We start from the raw sequence: 26,299 nt of genomic DNA on the forward strand, positions 1-26,299 counted from the left end.
GCTCTGTGATCTCTGTTAAAAAAAAAAAATAGGGACAGAGCAAGAGCAAGTGGAGGTTTCTTCAACTCAGTGTTGGATTGTGCTCTGTCTGACAGGGATAATGTGGTTATAGGGAAGTATTTAACATGGGGGATGGACATTATCAACAGAAGGCCACACACACAAACTGGTGCGTGTGAGCGTTTCATCAGGCTGACAAAACTTCCTGTCTCTTGCAGACTAGAAAGCAGCTAAAGGACAGAGAGCAGTGTGTCCTATTTAAAGATTTCAACTTCTTTTTTAACAAATGATGACATCTGCTTCACAGTGTTGGCATGAGGGAAACAGGGAACACAGTCCAGTCCCTTCGTTTGTGATTGTTGGTTGAATTTGGTGCACGACAATGGTGGAAGAAGTGCTCGGTTCCTTTACTTTGAGTAAAAGTACCAATACGATTATGTAAAAATGCGCCATTACAAATTGTAGTCCTGCATTCCTGCGAATCCTACATAGGTAAAAGAAGAGAACTGTTATCGGCTTAACATACTAAAATGTCCCCGTGACTGATGTATTATAATACATGACATTATTACATTGTTAAGCAGCATTTTACGGTTGTAGCTGGTGGAGGTGGAGCTAGTTTAAACTACTTTATATACAGTTAATATACAGTAGTTCCGTCCAGTGGTTTCCAACCTGTGGGGTCACGGGCCGATTGATGAAAATAAAGTTCGGCTACACAAATGTGTTTTTATTTTTATTACATTTTTTTCTCCTAATATTTTTTTTTTTTTGTGTGTGAAATGGTAGGTAATTTGACCTCTTTGGGCCACGAATAGTTTTATATTTGGAGTCTTTTTTTTTTTTAACAATATTTACAGTAACATATTTTTTAGGTTATATCAGGTAGAGACAAGCTATGAAAAAACTCTGCAAGTGCTAATGTGGGCCTCTCATCTCATTCATGTCTGTAGTGTAGACCATAACATATTTATTTTAAACTTCAAATTACGCATTCGCATTCATCGACTTTCAGTGAAAAAATGCCCAAAACAAGTTGTAGACTATTATATTATATATTTCTGCTGTATTAATGTGTATTATAGTAAAACAATAACCTTTACAACCTTGAACTCCGTAAACTTTGTAAATGTTTCATTCATTCTTGTATTTTAGGTCGCTGGGAGCTTTATTCTTTGTTAAATTGACAAAACGTAGAGACAGACTCAAAGCAGAGACTGTGCTGAAAAGAAGGACGCCAATGCGTGTGGGGATAAGGACAGTTTAAAAGGTGCTAAACAAAGACCAAATTAATATCAACGCATATCAAGTTAATCAAAATGAGCCTGGGCTCCAGAGGGTTAAATGACACCACGTCACAAAATATCTCTTTGGTGGAACTGCTAACAACTCATAGATATCTGAAAAGTGCCAGGAGCCCCAATTAGACACTATTTTATTAACTTATCCTTTTGTATGTTAAATCCAACTCTAAATCTGAAAAGTACCTATGACTGTCAAATAAATGTATAAATGCTATACACTCAAGTTAAGTACAAGTACCTTAAAATTTGACCTACAAGTACAGATCGTGAGTAAATCTACTTTCCACTGGTCCTCTGCAGAAGCCGGTTTAGAGCAGCTCAGGCCTCTGTGGAAAGCTTGCAGGTCTGGGAGGGAAATAAGCTTCTGGGTGGCTCGGTCGGTGGTGTCGACACCGGCCACAGCCCAGGAGGGCGGGGAGGGGAAATGGCTGCCGGCCCAGATAAGGTCTATCAGGGCCCAGCTTTAGTGTACTCTTCACACGGGGAGTTAGGATCACTTCCCTACTGGCACATGCACAGACGCTAGTGGTCGTCTGCCAGATGAAGCAGCAGCAGCAGCACTTCAGCAGAGGCCTATAACTCAATAAGTTGAAGAGGGCAGGGATTAGTAAAATGCAGGGCAGGGGTCAGGAGATTTGGAGGGTTGAAGGCTAAAAAAAAATGTGTGGCTTTTAAAGACACCATATGCTGGATATTCTCAACAAGTCTCCATTGTGAGTGACGGGTCTTATTTGTAATCGGAGCATCAAGAGTGATTGAATATGAATAAATAGATGAATACCGAGAACCCTCATACAGTAGGCTTCTGTTTCAGGGCTTATTGAGAACAGTTTACCCATTGCCAGCTGACGTAACCTTGCCTGTCTTTTATTCTAAGTTTTCTATCACAACCGTGTCATCTTTTCTTAAATGCCTTCGGTTGTGTAATGGACACAAACACATTCACATCCACTGCCCTCAAAAGTATAGAGGTCACAATGACATCTGCTTGTTTTCTCTCCGCCATTAACCTACATGAGCTCCCAGACAGGAACAGACGTCATGGCAATAAAGTTAGAGAAGAACCTAACCATGTCACAGTTTTCTAAACACACCCATGTTGTTTCAAATCCTCAATGGGGGGGAAAAACGCTGCGAGAACGCATCTCAACCCTGCACACCCTGAGCTTGAATCCAGTGGTGGAAAGTAAACTAAGTACTTTTACTCAAGTATTGTGCTCAAGTTTAATTTTGAGATGCTTGCATTTCCATTTTATGCTACGCTATACTCCTATTCCAAAACAATTCAATAATTCAATTCAATATTGCTTGTTTTTACTCTACTACATTTACTTGACAGCTAAAGTTACAAGTTACTTCTTTAAGATTTTACACAAACTAAAACATATGATAAGCTTATGAAATATAACACATTGCCTTTTAGGCTTGTGACCTCTTACAAAAGCATCAGATATTCTACCAAATAGTGATTTCCCCTCTAAACTTCTTACAAATACCACCCAAAGCAGAACTTTGTTTCTTATGCTATGACCCTTTGGACTGAGCTTTAGGTTGGGATCCACTGGACTAAACTACCTAATTCTATATTAAAGGATTAAAAAATAGCTCCCCCCTCAACCAGCTACAACAGTAAAATGCTACTCACACATTTATGCAACAGTATTAACAAGATAATAATGCCATATGTGACAATATATAAATTACAGTGATAAAACAAGTACTTTTACTTTGACACTTGAGTAGGATTTTGAATGCAGGACTTTTGATTAGGATGGGAGTATTATTACAAACAGTAGTTGTAGTGGTACTTTTACTAAAGTAAATGATCAGAATACTTCTTCCACCACTGCTTAAATCCACGTTACAACTATACATAATGGATCCCAAACATGGTTCTCTTAAAGGTTACATTATTACGCTGAAAAAGGGATTATTAGACCTGATTTCAAAAGCCTATAAAGGGAAGAATAACAAAGATAATGTGCCATGCTATACTGTATGAGCCGCCTCTTTGAAATACAAAAAGAGTTAGTTGGAGCTTATAGAATAAACCAAAGTGTTGTGTGATACGGTTTTTAACCAGCCAGTCTATCACAGTCTCTGAAGTGCACACTACTGGTGCTACTTCAGAGTTTTTTTTTTATGGTGACCTAGATTAGGCTGCAAACTACCAGACAAATAGTCTTTACCTCAAGAGAGAAAAGTTGGTGCATTTAGTTTTTAAGGGTTGTAAAAATCTACATTTTTACTGTACAGTACAGAACCCCCTCCCCAGGTTCTCATTATGAGAAACCCCACAGCTACAGTTGGAATTAATGTACATTTACAAGGAACTGAAACCTGCGCCCTTTCACTTTTGAAAACCAAACGAAAGGTAATGGTAATCATGGTGACGAAAATGTCTCTCAACAAGCGAACAAGTCATCTTTAAACAAAAGAATTCCTGTTAAAAAATGGCTGCAGTTGACTTTCATATAAAAAGGATATGGTCATATTTATTCAAGTCCGTCTTAAAACTATTCTCACATGCCCACATATACAGGAAGAACAATCGCTGTAATCACAAACAATTACAGCGACCAGTAACCCTTCAATGTACACATGAGCATGTGAGTACTGCACGAGGATACACTTGAAAAAATGTGATCCTATCCTTTAATGATATATTTGTGTTTTACGACTGATCTTGGTTCAAGTAGTTTAATTCTGAACGAAGTAAAAATAATAAAGTGTTTTTACAGCCCGAATGCTGATGCTCATCCTGTATCTTCTATTGCTTTCACGCCATCTGAGCTTCAGTCAAAGAGAACCAACGCGTAACTCTTCTGATAGAAGAATCAGATTACCAGTGATACCATCATCTCGTAGGAACCATTTTACTTAGCAGGTACCTGACGTGACCAAACCTTTGTGCATCTCTATGTCGTCTGAGCAGGAAGTCATGCCCATGCTCATGTCGACTTCATAATATATGTACATCACTGTACGTAAGACACACACAAGTTATGAAACGGTTAATAAAATGAACTTAATGTGAATTATAACACTGTAAATCGGTCCAAGTCACAGTGTGTGTAATGGGTTTATTACCCAACTTCACATTGCACTGTGCTGTGGACAAAACTGCACAAAGCTAAGTGTAAATGACATCATTGCTTGCATCACACCCGTACAGATGTGGTCAAGTGTGCCTTGGCCTTAAAAGGATTTGATTTGAAGTTGATAAAGAACGATTCAATTATTAAAAGGAAATCTGGGATGTTCTAGTTTGTACTTAAGACAAAAAAGAAAAGAAAATCTCAAATGTTGAGGGTACTTGTATTTAGTTTGCAGTTGTGATCGAAAAGTGATCTTTGTAGTTACTGTCAGCGTTTTTAAAAAAGCGCCTGCAGAAGGCGGGGAGTTAAAACGGAAGAAGAGAAAGAGAGCGGCTGTGACTGTTAGACCTCTTCCTGTGGTTACACCATCACGTGGTTGTGGAGGGTTCAAAAGGAGACGACTCCTTCTTCTTCTTCTTCATCCACTCCTGGGACAGACAGAAGACACCTGTGTGGCTGCCGGACAATCCTCACTTAAAACGAGAGAAAAGAAAATGAAGGTTGAGGTAAAGTATGATGGACGAGGTTGTGTATTTAAATGCCAGAATTATTTGTGTCGATGTGGTCAAAATGCTTTTTAATCGGTCAGATACTGACAGCTGAGCCAGTGTTACAGCTTTTACTTCATTACCTCTGCTCATTAATTTCCTTTCACGTCTGGTGTGAGTGACCTCTATTCAGAAGTCCATTTTGAATTTGGATTAAAAACATTATCGTATATATTACATATTGTACTGTAGTATTATTTATTTGTGTTTAATGTGTCTACCGGATCTTTGCACTTGTTCCAATTTGTTTCTGATCTGATAAACGGATGTAATTATTTACCAAGACTTTTGAATATACCAAGTGACAGACAGAAAAGCTTACTCATGCAGCCAAAATGGCTTCCTCAAGATAGCGCTTCCTCTGGCAAGCGCTTTAGCTCAGACTTTTGCATTCAAACGCTGCATTGAGGCGCAGTTTGAGGCACATGGGTGGGGTCTTTTGGATGTTTTTTTTTTTTTGTCTTGTACAAAAGTGCTAACAGGCCTCACTTAGATTTTAACGAGCTGCCTGGAAAACTATGCATGCAAATGTCTCAAGACAAATCAGGAAGTGTGCATTTTCTGGTTTGACGTTAAAGCGAGTGCTGTTTGAATGTTGAGCTGAGAGGTTTCAGTTTGGTGTAAAAGTGTGTGTCTGGGCGGGGGTTGGCGCGCGTGCACGCTTATGTGTGTGTGTGTGCGTGCGTGCAGCTGCTGATGCGAGAGCAGGTGCAGGTGCAGAAGAAGAGAGAAGTGGGAGAAGACAGAAGACGAGCAGTGGATGTACAGTGCAGTCATCCATAAAGTAGAAAGCACTACTAAACTCCTCGCCACAGTGTAGTGTTTCCTACTTTATGGATGAGTGTACTGTTGGCTTCAGGGAGAGGAGAGGCCCCGCGTGGAGCCCGCGCAGGAAGTCAGAAAAGAGGAAGCTGCTTTGTCTCACAAAGCCATGCATTGCCCAGAGTGTTGCCCCAGTCAGTTCACATGGGCGGTGTGTGGCGCGGAGCAAAGCTCGCAACTCTTTCCTCCATTTTATAATTCATCTGTTTCAACTGTCCTGGAAAAAAAAAAAAAAGAGATAATCATGTACATTATGATGTATGATCTGTGTGATATGCAATAAAAGATAAAAAAATCTAAAAGTACCTTGTGTTAACTTCTGTTTCCCAGGAACACCACATGCATTACAGACTCAAGTGTTTTCTGTGAAAATATACATTCTTTATTCCTGTAAAAAGATCCATATTGAAACAAACCATCACAATTTAAAGTCAACGAGTCCTCTGTGTACTACATCTTCACTTACGGTCGCTCCATCAACAATGCCTGGACATGCAAACAAAAAACCCAAAATAATCTGAAAAACATTATTAACAAAACATATTTACAGACAAGCTTCCAAAAGGGTAATAAAAACATTAATATATATATCTATATAGATATATATATATATATTTAAAAAAAAGAAGGAAATCTTCAATTTTTCAAACAATGAATGCAGGTCAGGGAAGACAAAAAAAGAAAAGAAAAAGAAAATAGTTTCCTGCGCTGTATGAAAATATACCACAAGTCCCAACAATGTTCATTATATACAGACAGCTCCTATAGCTTTTTTTCCACTGCATTGACAATCTACAACTCAAATATTGTAGACAAGTCCGCCTATAAAAACATAAATATGACAGTAACATAAATAAGGCCGAACATGGGTATAACATTGGTATGCATGCAGTCATTAAACATCCTGTAAACAACATATTAAGACTAAACAAGGTCTTCCTGTAAGGCTAAATATGATCAACTGAGCTAAAATCCTACCTATTTGGGCCTAGGTCCTATTCAGTCAACAGCGGAGCCGTCTACTCACTACACAGCAGGTAGAGGAATACTTGTGCATTAAAGGCCGTCAAAAACAAGATCAGTACAAATATTCGCTGTACATTTCGCAACTTTTGAGCATCCAACCCCCTTTTAAAAAAACAAAAAATAAATAAAACATACAGTACAGCCTCGGTCTTGCCTCTATCCCGGCTATTAAACATCTAAAGTGTCTTTGTCGATCCGCCCTCCCTTTTATTCTTGGCATCGTCATGCTCCCTTTATGTAACACTGACAAACAATTTAAAACATTCATGACATTAAAGAAAAAAATAAATTGCCTCCAACTTGTGTCATCAGGTGTGACTCCATCAACACCGTGAGTGAAATCAGGTGTGACGTTCAAAACAAACCTCCACGCTTCAATCCAGACTAGCCCGCTGAATATCCCCCATGCTGCCCGATGCTTGGTCTCTCGGATCTATGGTAACAGACAAAGCACCTAAGATTTTGGCATGTTCTGCAGTTTTTGACAGCCAGAGCCAACAGGTGGCTCAGCATTAGTAAGAAACTACAAGATAAACCTGAGAAGTTACCTAATAGCCCTGTGTCGCGCAGATCAAGGATCCAATCAGACGGATTGACCGATCACTGAATGTGTTGTAAGTGACTAATAAGCTCAATACTAAGGCCTGATCCACAAACTCACACCAAAACTGAATACTTGTACAACTTCTTAGTCTATGTAAATCTATCATAAACCATTAGAAGATACAGAATGGTTCTATTTTTGTTCTAGTATTGCAACACACAATACGTTATATTGCTAAAGTGGTATTATTTAGTTTCAACCAAACAGTCTACAGTTGTATGATGCAAGTGTGTGGATACAAAAAACTAATCACCGCTACACTGCATGGGCTGATAGACACTGTTTAGCCTGTCTGACCCAATATTCACACACCACAAGTTGAAATTCATTATACTCAAACATGGAGGCAAATGAAAAGATACATGAAAAACGTATTGCAAAGTCTATCACAGTACAGCAGTGCCACAAACCACCACCAGTGCCATGAAGGAAAACTCTTCACTTTAACAAAATTCTAGCAAGTGTTGTTCCAAAAGGGTTATATACTGTAGGCTATCAATGTATCCAGCAATGAGGACACTAGAATATTTTCAGTTTTGTGATTTTGGTGTATTAATTAGCTAGAGCTCCTAGCTGCTGGCCGATTAATGAATTAGTCCAGAGTGTTTCAAACTGTTCATTTGGAAATCATAGAAAAATGAACTCCAGAATTTGCCTGAGGATCATCACGTTTCTAAGTTTACTTCATTATCAAAGTAGTCCTGTGACAGTTGTCTGTGCATTCATGGGTAGACTGCAAACAGGAAGTGCTAATAGATAAATCGGCATACTTTTAATGGTGCGAATTTGCCAAATTGGAAACAAATACAGGCTAAAAATGAGGGCTCATGTTGTAGCCCACAGCTAACTCACTGACTCCATAGCAACATTATACTTCATGTTTACGTCCCCTAAAGCCCCTATTTCTTTCTATACTATTTTTCTAAATTTCTATTTATTTTACTTACTTCAAGTTGCCCAGTAGATTTTTTTCAATATTTCTTTGACAGGATTAAGGCTCAGAAAGTCCCATCAGGCGCATTAGTCTTGCATTTGACTGGGGGAGGGACTGCCAGACTTTAATAATATCTGTATTAGTCAATCAAGAGATAATTGATTAGCAACTATTTCAATAACCGATTAATCATTTAACCAAAAACACAAAATGGTTGATGGATTTTAGGTTCTCAAATGTGAGAATAAGCTTCCCCCCGTCTTATATACATTATATTTAATTTAATATGTTTGAGTTTTGAACAATTGGTGGGAAGAAACAAGATATTTTATGACATTACCTTAGGCTTTAGGAAACTATAATGGGCGTTTATCTGTTTTTTTGATGTTGTACCGGCCAAACAATTCACGGATAATGATTTAATAATATTAGTTGCAGCCACATTAGCTAAAAGAGCAGCCTGTTTATCACCAGATACTACATAATTATTGCACACTCTCTCTCATACTCACAAAGACAGAAAATATGTAGTATGCAACCTTTAGGCCAGTTGTGACTGTTGTCACAAACATCCAGAGTTCCTGTGTTAATGTCTGAGAAAGGCATCTGTTTTCAGTCTCACCAGTGGACTGGGCAGCTTCATCCACACACACGCACGCACACACACCAAAGAAGGGCAACCCTTCATATTCTTTACCTTCAATAAATAGTCTTGACTGTTAAACTCAAACCCCATAACTACTTTGATCTAAACTACACGTATCAAAGTGGATCACTGCCGTCTCCGACAGCTCTAGATGACTAACCTCCTGCCCAGATGTCACTTCATGCAATGTGCTGATGGTTAGGGCAAGAGTAATACAAATAAATAACATGTTCTGTACAAAGTACTGTATACATTTTCTTAAAGACAAGAAACACGGGAGGGACAAGCGGACAGATATTTAAAATACATCCGTTCAGGATGGATAGTGCATTCTTTATAGTGACACAGAGGAAGAGATAGACTGCTGCTTCAGTTCGTTCACTTCAAATAAATAAAGTGGCACCAGTACATGAACATTAAAGCTAATATTTAATTAGCTCTGTCTGAGCTGGGCTGAAGTCTGGTCTGCTGTTCAATACCGTTCTGTATCAGATTGTTAAAACCGATCCATTGGGAGACAACTAAGTGTTTGTATATCAAGCGTTAACGCCTCTATTTGAGTTGAACATTTGCAAATGCTTAGATAGTTAGGTAGTATTTCGAGAATATATTTGTTTGCTTGCACACTTCAACATGCACTTCTACATGCTCGTACAATGCTGCAAGCGGTGTGTTGATGTACTCTAAATTTAACAGCTGCTAGCAGTGCTCTAAGGCAAATGTATAATTAGTGACGGTTAAAGCATCGGTTATTAGATCTGATAGCCACGAACCGCACCGACTGAGACTAACAGTGAAGATAGAAAAAAGTGCCTCAATGTGATGCAAAGTATTCCGAGTCAGATGTCCTGACTCATTCTTTCTTGCTGGATCCCAGCTTTTTGAACAGCCTCTTGCCTTTGGAGAAAAAGCCTTTCTTCTTCTTGCCTTGTGCAGAGCAGTCTGTCTGTGTCGGGATGTCTGCTGGAAGGGGGGCTGGAGGGGAGCAGCAGGCCTCCACTGCTGCTGGACCTGCATCTGGAGCAGGTTCCAGGTCTGACGTGAGGCTTGCAGTGGGTTCCAGTTTGGGTCGCAGGTCTGTGTGCTCCGTTGGGTCAGGGACAGGAGGCTCTGTTTGGGGCTGCAAACCCTCTTCTAGGGTTGAGGGCCCAGGTTGTTGTTGTTGTTGTTGCTCTGTAGAAGACGTCCAAGTACCCTTCAGGAAGAGAGTAAGACTTTTAGAGTGAGCAAGCCAAATATATTAAACAATATCTTAAACTTAGTTATGCTTAAAATGATAATACCAAAGGGAAACACAAGGATAGGACAAACACAAAGGAGGAGGCAGTGGATCTGAAGTCTCAACTCTTTGACACACGCGTTTTGATAAACTAAAACCATCGGTAGGTGCAGGATCCTACACAAATGAGCAGTGAAGAACTAACGTAGAGGCGGAGGGATAGGACATAAACATGGAGTGAACAGGGGACACTAGTGGTGATCACTGAGCTGCTATAGTCCTAAAAACACTTACGATCAAGTCTCAAAGTGTACACTTCGTTTCTGCTTCTGCAAAAGGCCATGCAGGAAACAGTGGGGCAAAAGAAATGCGACAGGGCAGAATTAAAGAAACAGAACAGAAAATAACAGCAACCAGTGCTGGGAACACATGAAAAAATATAATAAGTAAAAAAAAAAAAAAAGTTTTGATGTCAGTGATTTGTAAAAAAAACAACAAAAAAACATGACACATAATTTATGCCTGCAGGCCAGGAAGTCGCCCACAGTTCCATATCCAGTGATGCATGCTGGAAAGACAGAAATGCTAAGCCACCTGGGATTCTTTCTTGGCTTCTGGTGCCGACTGAGCATCCTCTGGTACGGCCTGCAGGAAGTTGGAGGGCACCAAGCCGCTGTGTCCATTCAAGTCTCCCTGGAAGAGAAACACAACATCAAGACATGAGGATGCTTTTTAACAACAAGGCTGTAATTCAACTAGTGCAGGTCCATACTCTGCCATGTCTTATTAGGTAATCAAATCGATTAATCATTTAGGTAATTCTTCTAGCTGAAATGCCAAATATAGGACTTAAAGGTTATTAAATGTAAGAATTTGCTGCTGTACTTGGCCTTACATTATGACATTTTTGGGTATAGGAATTAATGAGGGACCAAACCATTAATCGATGATGCTAAATAATTGTTAATATACTGCTACTATTGCTATCATTGTATTTTTGTATGCTATATCAGTATTTTTTCAATTTCTATTATACATAAATAGATGCCATAATACTGTATTATTACTGTATAGTGTGTGTATATTACATACAGTATACTGCACATATATATATATATATATATATATATATATATATATATATATATATATATATATATCACTTAACTTTCTATTATTATTAAGTACTGTTATGTATATATTGTGAATAGTTGTATATAGTCATCTCTCTGATTTTCTTAATGTCTTATTTTATTTATTTATTTATTTCATTCAAATATTTAGGATCAATAAAGTCTCATCTTATCTTAAGTAGATTTGTTTGCTGCTAAAACTCCTCTTGCACACAGTATGCACTGTTATTTTTTCCCGCAGGTTTAACAATGTTCTTTTGGGTGGAATAAATGCAAGAAGAACTGCATAGTAAGCAAGAGCCACCACACTATTTCAGGAAGTACAGTGCAGCAACATTCTATCACTAAAGTGTAGCAATAAACAAACCACTCTTAATTCTAAACAGCGGTGGAAGAAGTATTCAGATCTTTTACTTAAGTAAAGTACTAATATCACACTGTAAAAACTACTCTGTTCCAAGTAAAAGTCATGCATTGAAAATGTAAAGTAAAAGTATGTAAGTATCATCAGAAAAAGTACTCAATGCAGAAAAATCCTCACATTTTAGAAACTGGAAACAATCCAAACAGTTCTGACAATCAACTAAGTGATAAATCAGCTAATCATTTAAGCTGGACTTGTAGGCAGTTATATTGTTGGGTAGTTAATTTGTAAAGTAACTACAGCTGTCAGATTAATGTAGTGGAGTTAAAATGTACAATATTTCTCTCTGAGATGTAGTGGAGTAGAAGTAGAAAGTGGCATGAAAAGTAAAGACTTACAAGTACCTCAAATGTGTACTTAAAGTGCTCATATTATGCTCATTTTCAGGTTCATAATTGTATTTAGAGGTTGTACCAGAATAGGTTAATGTGGTTTAATTTCCAGAAAACACCATATATTTGTTGTACTGCATATTGCTGCAGCTCCTCTTTTCAGCTCCTTTTTTTGTGTGTTGAGCTCTCGGTTTTAGCTACAGAGTGAGGCATCTCACTTCTGTTCCATCTTTGTTGGGAGTCGCACATGTACAGTAAGTACTGCTAGCCAGTCAGAAGCAGATTATGAGGGCGTGCCACGCTAGCAGCTAGGTGAGCATTATAATGTGTGTTACAAAGTGACGCACGTTTGTCTCCGAAGTAAAGGCTGGACTACAACAGAGCTGTTTGGAGCAGTTTGTGAACAGTGTTTTCTGTAGGAGATGGTAAGTCCCTTTGGGGGGGACTTTGGGCTTTTTCACTTTGTAAACCTATAACGTGCACAAAAAAGATATATCACATATAATAATAAAGGAAAAGGGAAAAGCCAAAAAGCACAATATGAGCACTTTAAGTACAGTACTTGAGTAAATGTATAGTTTCATTCCACCACTGATTCTAGAGTCATGTTATTAACACTTACGTAAAAGAAGCCATCTTCGTCCATGTCACCAAACACATGTATGATGTCTCCTGCACTGAAGGTCAGCTCAGCCTGAACAGAGTCAGAAAAAACGAGAGAGATGATGAGCAAAAACAACAACCTCACATATAGTGCCTTGTCTTGGGAGAAGAAGAAAAAAAAAGATAATTTGCACGTGCAAGTCTGACCTCTATGTCAGTGTTGGGGGAGCTCTCTCGTGGATCATAATCAAAGATGGCGACCATCCTGCGGGCTCCTGGGGCTGGGTTTCCCACAGCTGCAGCAGCAGCAGCAGCAGCAGGGGCAGTCTGGCTGGGATCTGTCAGTCAAACACAGTACAGTCTTTCATCCTGATAATTAGAGCAGTAACATGTCTCTGCAATTCCAATCAGCATGCAGCTCATTGTGTGTGCATGTCCAACTCACTCAGCGTCATGCTAAGCTGAGGAAAAGTCATACCACTGCACTCAAACACATGGAAATAAAAAGATTAGCAGTCAGAGTTAGCATTTTTATTTTCATTAAAAAGCTCGTAGCAGCTTGAGCTGTAAAAAATGAAGACAACTGAAATGATGCGATGATTAAATGATGCCACTTGAACTGTGAAATGAAAAGAGGAGTTAGGAGAAGGGACTGCTTGATATTTATAACTGGGGGTTAATGAAGAGGACATTAGATTTTGTAGTATTCTAGGTGGCGTCTGAAATGGCATTCTACATACTCAATATGTATACTGTCGTTCAACATACTTGTATGTAAATAAAATTTTCAACGTCACTTCCTGAGAGCTTCCTTGCCATTGGAGATGCGTAACCACGGTAACCCATGCCAAATAATGCTTAAATTACTGAAAAAGGTAACCAATTACACCAACAGTCACAGGTGAAAAAATCACAGATTTTTATACGTAGAAATGTAAATTAAAGCGTTGTTGATGTTACAGAGCTGCCTTGGCTGCTGTCCGTTTCGAACGTTGTTGTTAATTACCGCATTGCATTGTGGGATACTTATGCCGGCGTAGTGTCGTGTTTGCATGCTGTAATATTTCACCGGAAATAGTATGCAATTCCCGTACTATTGGTTACATAATAAGATTCTTAAAAATCTCAAATACTGTTTTAGCCTACTAAATAGAATATTAGTATGGAATTTCGGACACAACCCTACTCTCAGAAACCATCTTTTCTTTATTTAAGCTCTTTTAAAAAGGTAAACATCTTCAGTATACCCCCAACTAATCAAACAGTCCCTAGAAAGGATGAATGAAGGCAAGCTCTGATGTTATCAGCAGCTAAAATAAAGTCCAACCATTTAAAGAAAAAGGTCACACAATGGCACGTTAATGCATAAAATAGCAAGTAAACCCATGCTGTCCTCCAGTGGACGTTGAAACGTTCCTCTGATCATGCAGGTGAAAACAGAGAGAGGCAGAGGAGGAGTCAAAGTGCTAACTACGAACCTTGGCTGGAGGAGTCTACGCTCTCCTCCCAGAGTGTCGCAGACTCCACTGGAAGAGATGAGGAATGGGGGGAAAGAAGCATGAGCACAATCCCAGAATGACATGAGACCTCAAAGGCCAAAGAGTAATCCTGTTTGAAGTCAAAGTCTGTCTCGTTTCATCACACAAAGTCACAGATGGAGATCAGAGGGGATGGATGTTTCAACAAAGTCAACTTTAGAGGAGATCATGTAACGCAGTTGTGACATGGGAGCAGAATACTGGACTTTTATCTTTAATCAATCAGTAGGCAACACACTGACACATTCTGCTGCTATCTCTGCAATGTATTACATGTATATCCAATGAAAAGCTGACAGGACTGACTCAGTACTTTAACACTTGTGAAGGTGTTACTGAGAAAAATCTTAGAAAAGTTAACCTCTGGAAAGATGAAGTCACTCTGAAGAGCCTAAATACGCACTAAGAAAGAAAAGTGTTACTAGGCCCTAATAACAGAATTTGAAACTACTGTAAAGAGTATTTATAGTGGTAATATGTTTACCAGACTGCTGGGAAGCTGTCTGAATCCATTACTACAGTAGCTGACCTAAAAAAATCCCCCCCGGTCGCTGAGTGAAAAAGCAGCAACTGAAAGAGCAAAGCTAAAGTGAAAGAGACAAAAAAGGAGAAGCAAACCAGAGAAGAGATTAAAGGAGGGAGGTGGGAAGCCGCAATCTGCAGCGAGACACACCTTTCTTGGATCGTCTCGGTTTCGGCGGTGGAACAGGACGACGTGGAAGCTGTGCGTGTGTGCGAGTGCCTTTATGGAGTTTTAGAAAGGAAAACCAAAAAAAACAAACAAAAATTGAAACCAAAAAGAAACACAGAGGTGCAATTGTTGAGAGAAGCAGACCAGACAAAGTAGACAATGAAAAAGCCAGTGAAGAGCAATTTAAAAAATGACAACCAGTGAGCAGCAGACACGGCAGTGAGAACAAGTGGAAGTGAAAAGGTTAAACCATCTGCAAATAACGCTCTGGGTAGAAAGCAGGAAACAGAAGCAAAGTGTTAGCTCAATTTTGCTGCGTGGCTCGCTACAACTCGCCACAGGCAAACACTTTTACTTAGGTTTATTTATTTCTCATGATACCTGCGTGAAAAAGCAGTCATTGACTGAGAATAGATGGTTATTATTTCCTTAATAGCAACACAGTGAACAAGAAGCCATAAAAACATACAAAGTGTTGCCACGGGTAAAGTTTGGAGTCCATTTTAATTTAGTTCAACTGAAATCTGATCTGATGAGAGCTTTCTTTGCGCTTCCTGCTGGGTGAAAGCTTTTACATCTCCTCTCATCTTGAAAACAGCTTTTGTTTTTTCTCCAATTAATCACAGACAAAAATAAACTAGGGAAATAAAATTAAGTGAACAATGGATATTTAATTTATGGATTCTGCAACACTTGTGTTGCTATTTTCACTTACCACTTAAACATGAATAGCGGTGATATTATGAGTAAAACATTTTTACACCTACGGTAAAGGATGTCCAAATGTACTCATTTCATTCAACAGCACACAGCAGACAGTTTGACCTACCTATCTTCTCCATGGAGGCCGCTGTGGACAAGAAGCCCTGCTGCAGCAGCTGCTGCCGGGTCTCCTCATCCTCCACCTGGATCTCCGACACCATGTTACATGGAACATAGCCCAGGCGCCCGGCAGACTCGCCTCGGTAGAACCCGTCTGCGTCTTTATCTCCATACACCTGGGCAGAGGAGTGTAAACATGCATCTATTGAAATGGAACACACACCTGTAATATTGCTGGGCTAATATATTTAAATATTTATTCTAGAGCTACAAAGATTAATCAATTAATTGGTTAGTTGTCAACTATTAAATTAATCACCAACTATTTTGATAATCGATTAATCGGTTTAAGTCATTTTTTATGAAAATAAATAAACGAAAATGATCTGATTCCAGTTCCTAAAAAGTGAATATTTTCTCCTTTTTTTTCACTCTGTGACAGTAAACTGAATATCTTTGAATTTTGGACAAAACAAGACATTTGAGGACGTCATCTTGGTCTTCGGGAAACACCGATTGACATTTTTCATTATTTTCTGACATTTTATAGAGCACACAACTAATCGACTTATGGAGAAAATAATCGACAGATTAATCGACAATGAAGAATAATCATTAGTTGCAGCCCGGATATATTCAATTAATGATTTTTGGGCTTTCAAACATAGGTCAAAGATGCATAAACATTGCTAAATGACTCATGAGAGGACCATTATATACAGTGTGCATATTTACCCTTGCGCTGTAGCAGTCCTGTTAATGTGAGCTTACAGAGGGATGCTTTGAATGAAAAACATGCATGATTGTCGGGGTTATTTCTAGTACTGTCTGAGCTATGTGGGGACATACTTTGATGATCTGTCCTTCAGTGAAGGGCAGCTCTTCCTCAGCCGCGTCAGGATTGGGCGACATAGTGGCAGGATCATAAGGGAAGAGGGCCACAAAGATACGTATGTCACTGTTTCCTTTGGTTTTTGGTGAATCAACAGTACCTGCAGACACACACAGACACACACAGACACACACTTTTTCATTAGCTTTGCCTTCATGAAGTTCAAATACAATTTATTGTCACTGCTATTACTACACACACTGAGTCTGCACACAAGCCATGCATAGCTTGCAATAAGCTCTGCAAACAGTATATCCAGCTGGCCCCTCCCCCACCTCCCGCTAACTGCATTGCTGCTGTGAGCACAGGCATGTCCTTAAAAGAGGTAATCGAGCTAAAGCACTGATCCTAAGCTGTGTGAGCCGTTTGACAAACGTGCACTCGTTCATGATCTGCAGCAAGCAAAAGTACCAGGGAAAAAAGTGTTTGACCCACGCTCTAATCTACATCTGAGGACGTTTACTGACAACACACGGGCTTAAAAAGAATACTAATATTATCAAAGGTACAATGTCACAGATCGTGCAAAGCAGCCTTTAAATGTGGCTTGTGGCATGGTCTACAGCATAGCAGACATGAGGTATAACACCAGTGTTGCTAAAAGCATTACGACTGCAGCCTATTCGACAGCGAGCGACACATTTCGAGAGCTGAAGTGAGACTTTAAGCTGTGCTGAAGAGCCGTATTCTCTATCTCATTAGGGAGAATCAGCCCATCTGTGGCAAAAGTCACGGGCAAACAACTTGCACACTTTCACATCCTCACTGATTTTCTAGTAGATAGGACAGAACTTCTCCCTGCTCCCTTCCTCTATCGGTGTGCACGTGTACACTTGTGCTACTGTGTGTGCACCCACACATATGCCAGCAAAGGTGAGTTTTATCAAACGCAACCGAGAAGAGAGTGAGGGAAGAAGAGAAAGAGAGGGACCACAGGCCCTTTCTTTGCTGGCTAATCAAGGTTACTATTTTAATGTCTGTCACTTCCTCCTGTCATGACAAGCCACTTTGAGTTAAGCTGGTTCACAGCTTAGCAGGCTCTCTCCCACTTCTTCATTGCGAGCTACAGCTTCTCTTCCTCCTCCTTGACCCCCCCCCCCTTCCTACACAAGGTGGTAATCTGACTACAATCATGTGAGAGAGGGGGAGACGTGCCAACAGAAAGCACAGGTGTGTCAGCATTGTATCAGACCACTGCAGATATGAGTTAAGAAGAGAGAAAGCAATCAAGAGACAGAGGAAACAGGAAGACAAAAGAGGAAAGAGTCTCTGACCTTTAGGTTGCCTGGCCTGCGAGCATACTGGTTTAGAAGAGAGCTCACCCTGGGCTCCCCACGGTTGACCTGCCTCAGCGGGAGGGATTTGGCTGGGCTCCTGCTCAACATACAGAAAATGAGACAATAAGAAAAAACATCTAACACAGAAACTAAAAACAATCACTACTGGGGAGGAGAGGGCACCTCTGGGTTCAGAGAAAATGAAGTGCAAATGCAGCTGTTCATGTTTTTAAACAATATTCAATAATCTATGCATCTTCTAATGATAATCTATTTGAATAGTTACTTATTTCAGTAGAGATTGAAACCTCATCAAATAAAAAAATAAAAAACATGGTATCCAACATTTTACTGTTTCAACAATAATGTTCCTTTTTTGCATTGTAGTGGTGTTGTTAGACATAGACCAAAACACATCATTGTAAACTAATGCAGGACAAGGCAGACTAGATAAAGACAAGAGCTGAGTGGTTTTCCAATGTGTAGGAGAATATGAATGCAACATGAAGTAGTGCAGTCAGACAGAGGGAGAACAGAGTCCGCTATACTTTAGCTGAGTCAAAATCTTATAAATTTAAGAAGTCTGAAGCCACTGGCTAATGATAAATTGGTTTAAATAAACTCTTTGCAACTGCTTTCTGGCCACATCTGGGCAACTCAACTAACATGCCATTGCTAGGGCTGCACGATTTGGAGAAGTAATATTGCCATTTGCATTACTGCGATACTGTAGCCATATAATGGCATCATGAGTATACTTGCCTGCTTATCAAGAAAAACTGCCTAAACAGAGACTGACTGGTCATATCTTTTGTGGATGTTGTTAGGACGGTAGCGTAAGTGAGAGTGAGAATTGCAGGTGCGTTGATTGAGTGACGTCAGTGAGTGATTGGTCGAGCAAGGAGACAGAGGGGCCGCGAGTGGTGTCGGAGATTAGCGTAGCAGCTGTGTGAGGGAAAAGCGACGGGAAGAAGAGATAGCAAAGACGATGTGAAGTGAGTAACTGTAACAGTGAACAATAAAACAACAAACTTCTTAAGACATTCTTCGCACATATGTGGTTATGTCATCGCACAGAGTGACATCGCGATTGCGATTAGATTAATCGTGCAGACCTAGCCATTACTAAATAATATACTGTACTTTGCCTGCTTTTATAACAGCAAAATATGGCAAAAATGTGCTGCCTAGCCTCCCTCTGTCCACTGCAGTGGTGATGATGGAAAACGTAGCTGTGTACTGAGTTGGAGTTAAGGGATATCCACTAAAGGAACCAGAGGGTTGGATCCACACTGCTACAGGAAAGACGAGGGGGCTGGGACAACACACCCATTGCACCTGGCCTGCAGCAACGTTTACCGGCGGATCAGCCTTCAGCCCTCGGCGGAGAGGAGGTCTGCTGTGCTCCGTTTGAGCCCCCTCCACCCACCACTCAGAGCTCATCTGCTCCGCCGCCGCCTCCGCCGGACTGTACTCCACAGGCTCTTCGTTATCTGTGCCGTACTCCACGTCAATCTCTACCTCGCGACCAATAGGTGACCTCAGAGTCGGTCCTGTTTGGCTGACTGGGTAGGGTCTTGGTGGGATAAGACCGTGGCCGGGGTTGGCTGCTGTGGCAGCAGCCATCTGACTCCTGAGCATGGCCTCCCTCCTAAGGCGGTCCCCTAGCCCTCTGAGCAGTGATCTATCTTTGCTGTAGGGGCTCAGCTGGGGAGGACAGCAGGCTGAGACCCGCCTGCTGGAGGGACCCTCATATAAACACATGTCCTCTTCTTCAGGATAACTCATGGTGTCAACCGTGTCTGCGTAGTGCACCCTGTGCTGTGTCTTAGGCCTGACCTGCAAGGGTCCGTGTCGGGGGAAAGGCTCTTTGGGTAGACATCCGGGATCCCTGTTGAAGTGGTGATGGTGAGGGGGAACAGGTGGGTGTGGGTTGGGGTGATGCTGGGGGGCATGGTGGAGGCGTTCTGAGGCTCTGGGGCGATGGTGGCTGGGCCTGGGCCGAGGCTGACTGTGGTGGGTTAAAGGCTCATCTTGACGGCTATCTTCCTCTTCTGTCATCTCAGGAATGCAGAACAGCTGCTTGTGGTGTTGGACCTGAGGAGGATACTTAGGGATCCTCTGAAATACCTCCTCGTCACTGTCTGGGGGCTCTAACTTCCGCGACTACAAGGCCCGAGGTCAAAGCAAGCAAGAATGGGTTGGTGAAGGTGGGATCATATTGTTCAGTGAAAATAAGGAAAGTGCAGACAAAACAGAGGACAACCCGGCCGTGCAAAGGAAGGAAAAAAAGAAAGGAAGAAAAAACAAAAAGAATCTCAATTAAGCACGACCAGAAACATGACAGAAGAAACAAGGCCAGTGAAGGACACCTTAACTATGTGAGACAAACTGAAAGAAGCACGTTTCATTCAAAAAGCAGAACTCACAAAGTGCCTGTGCAAATGTGGGTGCGTATGGCCACAGAATATGTAGTGGATTAATTTACCCTGTTAGCTCTGACTGTGTAGCCCCTGGCCTGTGCTTCGCCGAGATGGTCAGAGTAAAGTTCCTCCTCCTCCTCCTCCAGGATGTCAGACAGATCTGAACGGCTGTTGTCTGCGTGATAGTCACTGGGAGGCTCCACAAGCCCTCTGCTATAACTCTGCAATGAAATACGTCAAGATTCTGAAACAATATATTCGATTTATCTTACATTTTAAATCCATATTAGCCATTCCATTGAATACTGAGTATAATAAATAAATAAAATCTGCAGGTTTCTAAATGTATTAGATATGCATGCCTATGGCCTTCTCCTATGAGGGATGGGAATCAGAGGTTACCTCACGATAGGATACACGATACATGGCTCATTATACCGATAATATCAGGATTACAGCAATTCTGCGATAATCAATATATTGCTAGACAATCCTATAATGATCACGATATCGCTTTAACTATGAATACAAAATGCCTGTGAAATTATAAAAATAAATAAAAAACTTTATATAAAAATGCAAATTCTTGTACTTTAGTGCAAAACCTAGACAACACTTCTGGAGGGCTCAACCAAAAATTCAGCTTCTCCCTTTCAAACAAGTTTATCAGCAGTGATCGGCCTATGCTACACATACATGCCATATTCATTTTTGTAGTGAAGAGTAAACCTATTTCAGATAGTAGGCGGCGTTAAGAAAATAGGGCTGACCTGCTGCTTCGTCCAGTACGCTGGCTCTTGGTCCTGTCTCAAGAATTCTTCGATGGACACCAGGCGGGTATTCTCCTGCTCCTCCTCCGCCTCGGATTCCAGCGGGGAGGTGCTGGGGGGTCGGAGGAGGTTCTGAGGGTTAAGGAAGTCTGAGATGGGGGCTTTGAGTGGGGTCGGGATGCGCTCAGGGATCCCGGCCTTGGCACTGGGGTCCTCGATGAACTCTCTCATAGATGGGAAAGGACGGATGGTGTCAGGGCTGTTGGTGTCTCTGCGCTGCTCCAACACTGCTGCTGCCGTTACGTTTGCTTGTGCAGTTGCTGCTACTGGAGATGGTTGGGGTGGCGATGTGGTGGGGGAGGTCACATTAACCTGAAGATGAAAAAGATAGTCAGTACAACACTATTTGAGTTTTAAATTAGCTATTAGCAGTTTGCACTGTACCCATGGATGTACAGACAGAAACTTAAAAACGTGAAGCTTCTCAGGCAAGCTCTGGAGTTTTAAGAACTTTTCCCATGATTTCTAAGTAGATTTATGGACATTTATTCATGATGGAGAAAGAAGATAATGATATGCACAAAAAAAACACAAGTCACACTGAACCTCAAAATTTGGATATCATGTCTGTATTCAGATTTGATGCAAATTGTGAGAGGCACGCCTCACGTTTTGAAACCTCTGATCTAGGAAAATAAACGAGTTGCGGCATTTTATACATAGGAGGATGGAAGAGTGAGCATTACCACTGGAGTAATGGTGGAGGCTACTGGTAATATGGCCTCACACTCGGCCAAGGCAGCAGCAGAAGAGGGGTTGGCCCAGGCCTTTGCATATGATGCAGATAAAAGATTTTCTGAGTGGAGTGCATGAGGAGGGTTGGCATCAGCCTCCACTGTGAGGCCAGTGATGTTTGTGTCTGATGGCAAAGTGCTGGGCAGCATGGAGACTTTGGCAGCAGAATTCCCGTAGGACGGCTGTGAGGGCAGGTTACCGCAACCTGTAGGAGTGCAGGGTCCAGGTGGCACAACTTGGGCAGTGATAACTGGACCTGCCATAATGGCAGCCAGCTTGGAGGGCACATTGACTGGCAAAGAGTGGCAGGAATCCCCGTGGGCAGACGTGGTGCGGACAGTGAGCTCCTGAACTGCCAGCAGGGACTGCATCTGAGAGGGGCCAAGCAGGGCACTGCCGGCTGTTGGGGAAGACACCTCCAGCACCTTGGACAGGAGAATGACAGGTACATTTTTTTAATTTCACATTGACAATAAAAAGTGTACAGCAGCTTTCAAAAAGCCATAGACGGACAGATATACACTGAAATGAAACCGCAATGAAATGAATGTTAAAGTTCTTGCCTTTTTCTTGTCAGCATATATAGTGTATCCAGTGACACGGACTCCATTAGAGGTCCCGGCAGCATCTATAGTGACTGGCAGCCAGCTGATGAGGGCAATGCCCGGGGAGGGGCCACGCTCCAGCTGTACATCCAGAGGAGCATCAGGGGGGCCTGCAGGGATTGAAAGCATCATACCACAGCCAGTGGCAAGCACATGATAGAGAAATATTTTCATATTAATATAGGATCAGGGGATTCACTCATACTGAAAATACAGTGCTTAGCATTAGGAATGATTATCACAATGGGAACATGATTCTACAGAAAAAAATGCCTAATGTCTAAAACTCTAAAGGGACATTAAGACATTTAGAAACCATATACCTGAGTTCCCAGACTGTGGGCATGAAACTTAAGCAAATGTAAACGATCATTAATAGAAATACAACTCAAATCTAATATGACACTGATCACAAATAAGCATCTTACAGGTCTAAAATGTATTCATGAAAAATGAAAATACTTTTGACTAGAAGGAGCCGAATGGCAAATAGGTACCACAAACTAACATCAAATAATGTTTGCAATAAACAAAATCAGTGACTCAGTTCTCACGAAAATACCAAAACCTCACGTTGAGCTTCCTCATTTACATTCAATTCCAATTCTTTTAGCTTTTACTCTTGCACAGTGCTTTGTTGGCAGGGCAGGAAAATGTCAAAGAAGGGCACTTCAAAATCAAGAAAATACTAACTTGCCATGAGGATAGAACCCTACTCTGTTATTAGTAGGGATACTTGATCAGTAGGTGTGGTAGAGGATGTCATCTGCCGTGACCAATTAAGTCACCTATTTTCCTTCGCTTTAAAAGTAATACATTCTTTGCCAAGGTGCTTTGGCTATTCAAGAGAGGGGAGTCAGAGCAGCTCACAAAAGCAGCTCTCAAGAATAAACCAATGTCCTTGTGTGGGAGGTACAGAATCAACGCTATTGAATATAAGATATCATCTGAATATAACACACTGGGTTAACATGTAGCTCTGATCACTGTGTTGTTCTGTGATATTATGTGAAATGCTGGACAGAACCAGCAGTAGACTGTAGGAAGAGCTTGGCTATGGGATAGGTCGCCTACAGACAGTCCCTAACATTAATGGTGGATCATGTGACCGTCTCAACAATCCCCAATGTGTGGCACTTCCCAGCAGTGCTCCTTTCACTAAAATGTATTACATGTAAATGTGATAACATGTGCATATGGTCAAAATTAAAAAAAAATATTTCAAGGACATTGGTCACACAAAGCTTTGATAAGCTTCTCAATGGGATCACACACACACACACACACACACACACACACACACACACAACACACACACACACACACACACACACACACACACACAAACTGTTATCTAGGTCCAAGATTTGAGCCAGACTGGGTCTTACATATTTTGTACTTACTCTTAAATGTTAGATATGATTTAATTTTAAATGGGAAAAAATTAACTCTTATTGATTCAAGTCCCCATAGACCAGGAATACTGAAGTTTGCCCTGGGGCCACTTTTGCCAAATGTCAGGAGGCCAGGGGCCAGTTAATAAACACACAATAATATTTATCAGATAAAAACAACCTTGCATACAGCAATTGGCAAATCCAGTCACAGCAGTCTTCCCCTGGCAAGTTTTTTTTAATGCACTCTGTCCCCTCAATTTATTTTAATTGTGAATTAGAAAATGGTCGGTGGGCTACTTGGCACCCTATCGGGCAGTTAAGTCGAGTATCACTGTGTTGTATCACTGCAATGTCTAAGTGTAGTTAGCGCCTTTAGAAAACATCTGATATAAGATAAAATACTAAATCCTGACCTGCCATCAGTGTGGTGAAGGTGATCGTAGCGCTTCTGTGCTCGCGTCGCTCCACAGGTAACTCCCATGGCGTGCGGTGCGGCCGTGCCTCCACTTTGACTGTGTACTGCAGGCTGGGCAAGAGGTTATTGAGGCACAGCGAGCAGCAGCCAGCCTTCACCAGCTCACACTCCTCCTCATTCAAGGACACAATGTGCACATAGTTACTGTTGCTGGGCAGCCAGGTCAGGTTGGCAGAGGTGGCGGTGATCCTCTCCACACGCAGCTGCGTGGGCGCCACACAAACGTCCCGACCGACCAACATGCTGCAGCGCAGCTGGTCTGAGGGGCCCTTCTCGGTCAGGCTTTGCACTGACACACGGTAGGCCTTGAGGTTTATGTCCAACCGCTCCAGAACCGCTTTGGTCTGGGCACCGAAGGGCACATTGAGCCGCAGCTCCTGGTCCACATACACATTATAGCTCCACACATTGCCCCAGCCAGCCGGCACCAGCGGAGGGTCCCAGCCGATGATGATGCTCTTGGCAAGCTGCTTGATGAGGGTAAGCTTACGTGGGTAAGGCACAATGTCCACTCCCACCTCCTCCAAATCCAAGTCTAGGCCGTTGGTGAGGGGGGCTGGGACAGCCAAGGCCGATGCTGAATCTGAGGGGGCTGAGGCAGGGCCAGAGGCAGCAGAGGCCTCTGTCCTTTCTGAGGCGCTGACGCCCATGTGGAGGTGATGCTGGTGGCTGGCACTGTGCAGGCTGCTGTCTAGCAGGGAGTTATGGGACATGTCCCCCGTCTCTGGATGCTGAGTGCTCAGAACATCGTCGTCTGATACACGTTCCACAAAGTTAGAGGGGACCAGCCCTCTCCGTCCGTCCATCAGCTCACCTGTAAGGAGCCAAATCAACACTGAATATCATGTCTAGACAGAAATATGAAATTGTAGACCGAGCAATTCATACTCCAGATTTACCTTCATAGAAGCCATCATCATCCATGTCTCCATACACATAAATGTATTCTCCAGCAGTAAGTGGAAGCTCCACTTCAGGGTTGTCATTGGGGCCATCATATGGATTATAGCTGTTGAAAATTGAAAAACACATATTAAACTGTTGACATAGTGAGTCAACTCTTGCCATAGTTTAATATTTACCTGTATCTCGCAATGAAAACCTGAAGCTTTGCTGCTCCTCTGCTGGCTGTGTAAGGTGCCGGGGCTACGTCAATGTCCAGCTCCTCCACTTCACTGGCAGTGTCCACCTGAGAACACCATCAACTGAAGGTAAATGTCCTAGACCTTTCGGCAATCCGAAAACTGCTTGTATTGGTGTGCAAAAACCTTTAATTTGATTTAATTTTAATATTCATCTCGAACAATCAACAATGTTGCAAAACAAAACAAAAAAATTAAAACCACAAGAATAAAATACAACAATCAGAATTTACCAAAAACCAATACAAAAAAAAAATAATAATAATAATAATAATAATAATAATAATAATAATAATAAAGGATTAGTTCAAGAAGGAGCAGGTGGAAGCAAATCGCTCATTTGGTCCTGCCCCTACTTCACAATATCATATTATTATAAAACAAATAGATCTGCAGCATACAATTGTTCAGGTCTTACAATAACTTAGAACAATACAACAATACCTTAACATTACAATTCCATTCCTATGTTTCGGTCTATTCTTTTCTGTATTGGTCAAGTAATGATTTCTTTAATCTATTTTTGAACTGATTGATATTATGGCTCTGTTTGATGTCATTGTTCAGTCCATTTCATAAGGTCACCCCACAAACTTCGCACAAGAGGTTGTTTGAACATACATTGTCCTCTTCGATGATATCCCCCGTCTCTTTCATCAAACATTGTGCGTATGTTACATAGTAAATAATTTTCTTTAAACTTTAAACATAAAATTGTGCAGTTTTAAATGTAACAATGTCCATAAATTTCAGCAAATGTGAATTAAAAAACAGATGAT

At 41.2% G+C, this 26,299-nt stretch overlaps 1 protein-coding gene across 16 annotated transcripts in view; it reads right to left on the reverse strand.

Annotated features, from left to right (window-relative positions):
- Positions 1-6,131: 6,131 nt before the first annotated feature.
- Positions 6,132-26,299, reverse strand: part of LOC120544668 (RIMS-binding protein 2) — a 74,959-nt gene continuing 54,791 nt past the window's right edge. For 5 of the 16 annotated variants that reach the window (XM_039778588.1, XM_039778585.1, XM_039778591.1 and 2 more), the window contains 18 exons: positions 25,461-25,567; positions 25,278-25,387; positions 24,317-25,192; positions 22,830-22,856; positions 22,465-22,616; positions 21,853-22,326; positions 21,107-21,478; positions 20,402-20,557; positions 19,243-20,079; positions 17,911-18,010; positions 16,594-16,736; positions 15,752-15,920; positions 14,905-14,973; positions 14,172-14,219; positions 12,901-13,031; positions 12,713-12,784; positions 10,796-10,894; positions 6,132-10,177 (listed from right to left, as the gene is read on the reverse strand). In XM_039778588.1, coding sequence (XP_039634522.1) covers positions 9,836-10,177; positions 10,796-10,894; positions 12,713-12,784; positions 12,901-13,031; positions 14,172-14,219; positions 14,905-14,973; positions 15,752-15,920; positions 16,594-16,736; positions 17,911-18,010; positions 19,243-20,079; positions 20,402-20,557; positions 21,107-21,478; positions 21,853-22,326; positions 22,465-22,616; positions 22,830-22,856; positions 24,317-25,192; positions 25,278-25,387; positions 25,461-25,567 — 4,284 coding nt within the window. In that variant the 3' untranslated portion in view covers positions 6,132-9,835. Of the gene's footprint in view, positions 10,178-10,495; positions 10,531-10,795; positions 10,895-12,712; positions 12,785-12,900; positions 13,032-14,171; positions 14,220-14,904; positions 14,974-15,751; positions 15,921-16,593; positions 16,737-17,910; positions 18,011-19,242; positions 20,080-20,401; positions 20,558-21,106; positions 21,479-21,852; positions 22,327-22,464; positions 22,617-22,829; positions 22,857-24,316; positions 25,193-25,277; positions 25,388-25,460; positions 25,568-26,299 lie in introns of all 16 variants that reach the window. The other 11 variants (XM_039778586.1, XM_039778599.1, XM_039778593.1 and 8 more) reach the window with 10 other exon arrangements.

The sequence above is a fragment of the Perca fluviatilis genome, chromosome 16, assembly GCF_010015445.1.
Source record: "Perca fluviatilis chromosome 16, GENO_Pfluv_1.0, whole genome shotgun sequence".
Lineage (NCBI taxonomy): Eukaryota > Metazoa > Chordata > Actinopteri > Perciformes > Percidae > Perca > Perca fluviatilis.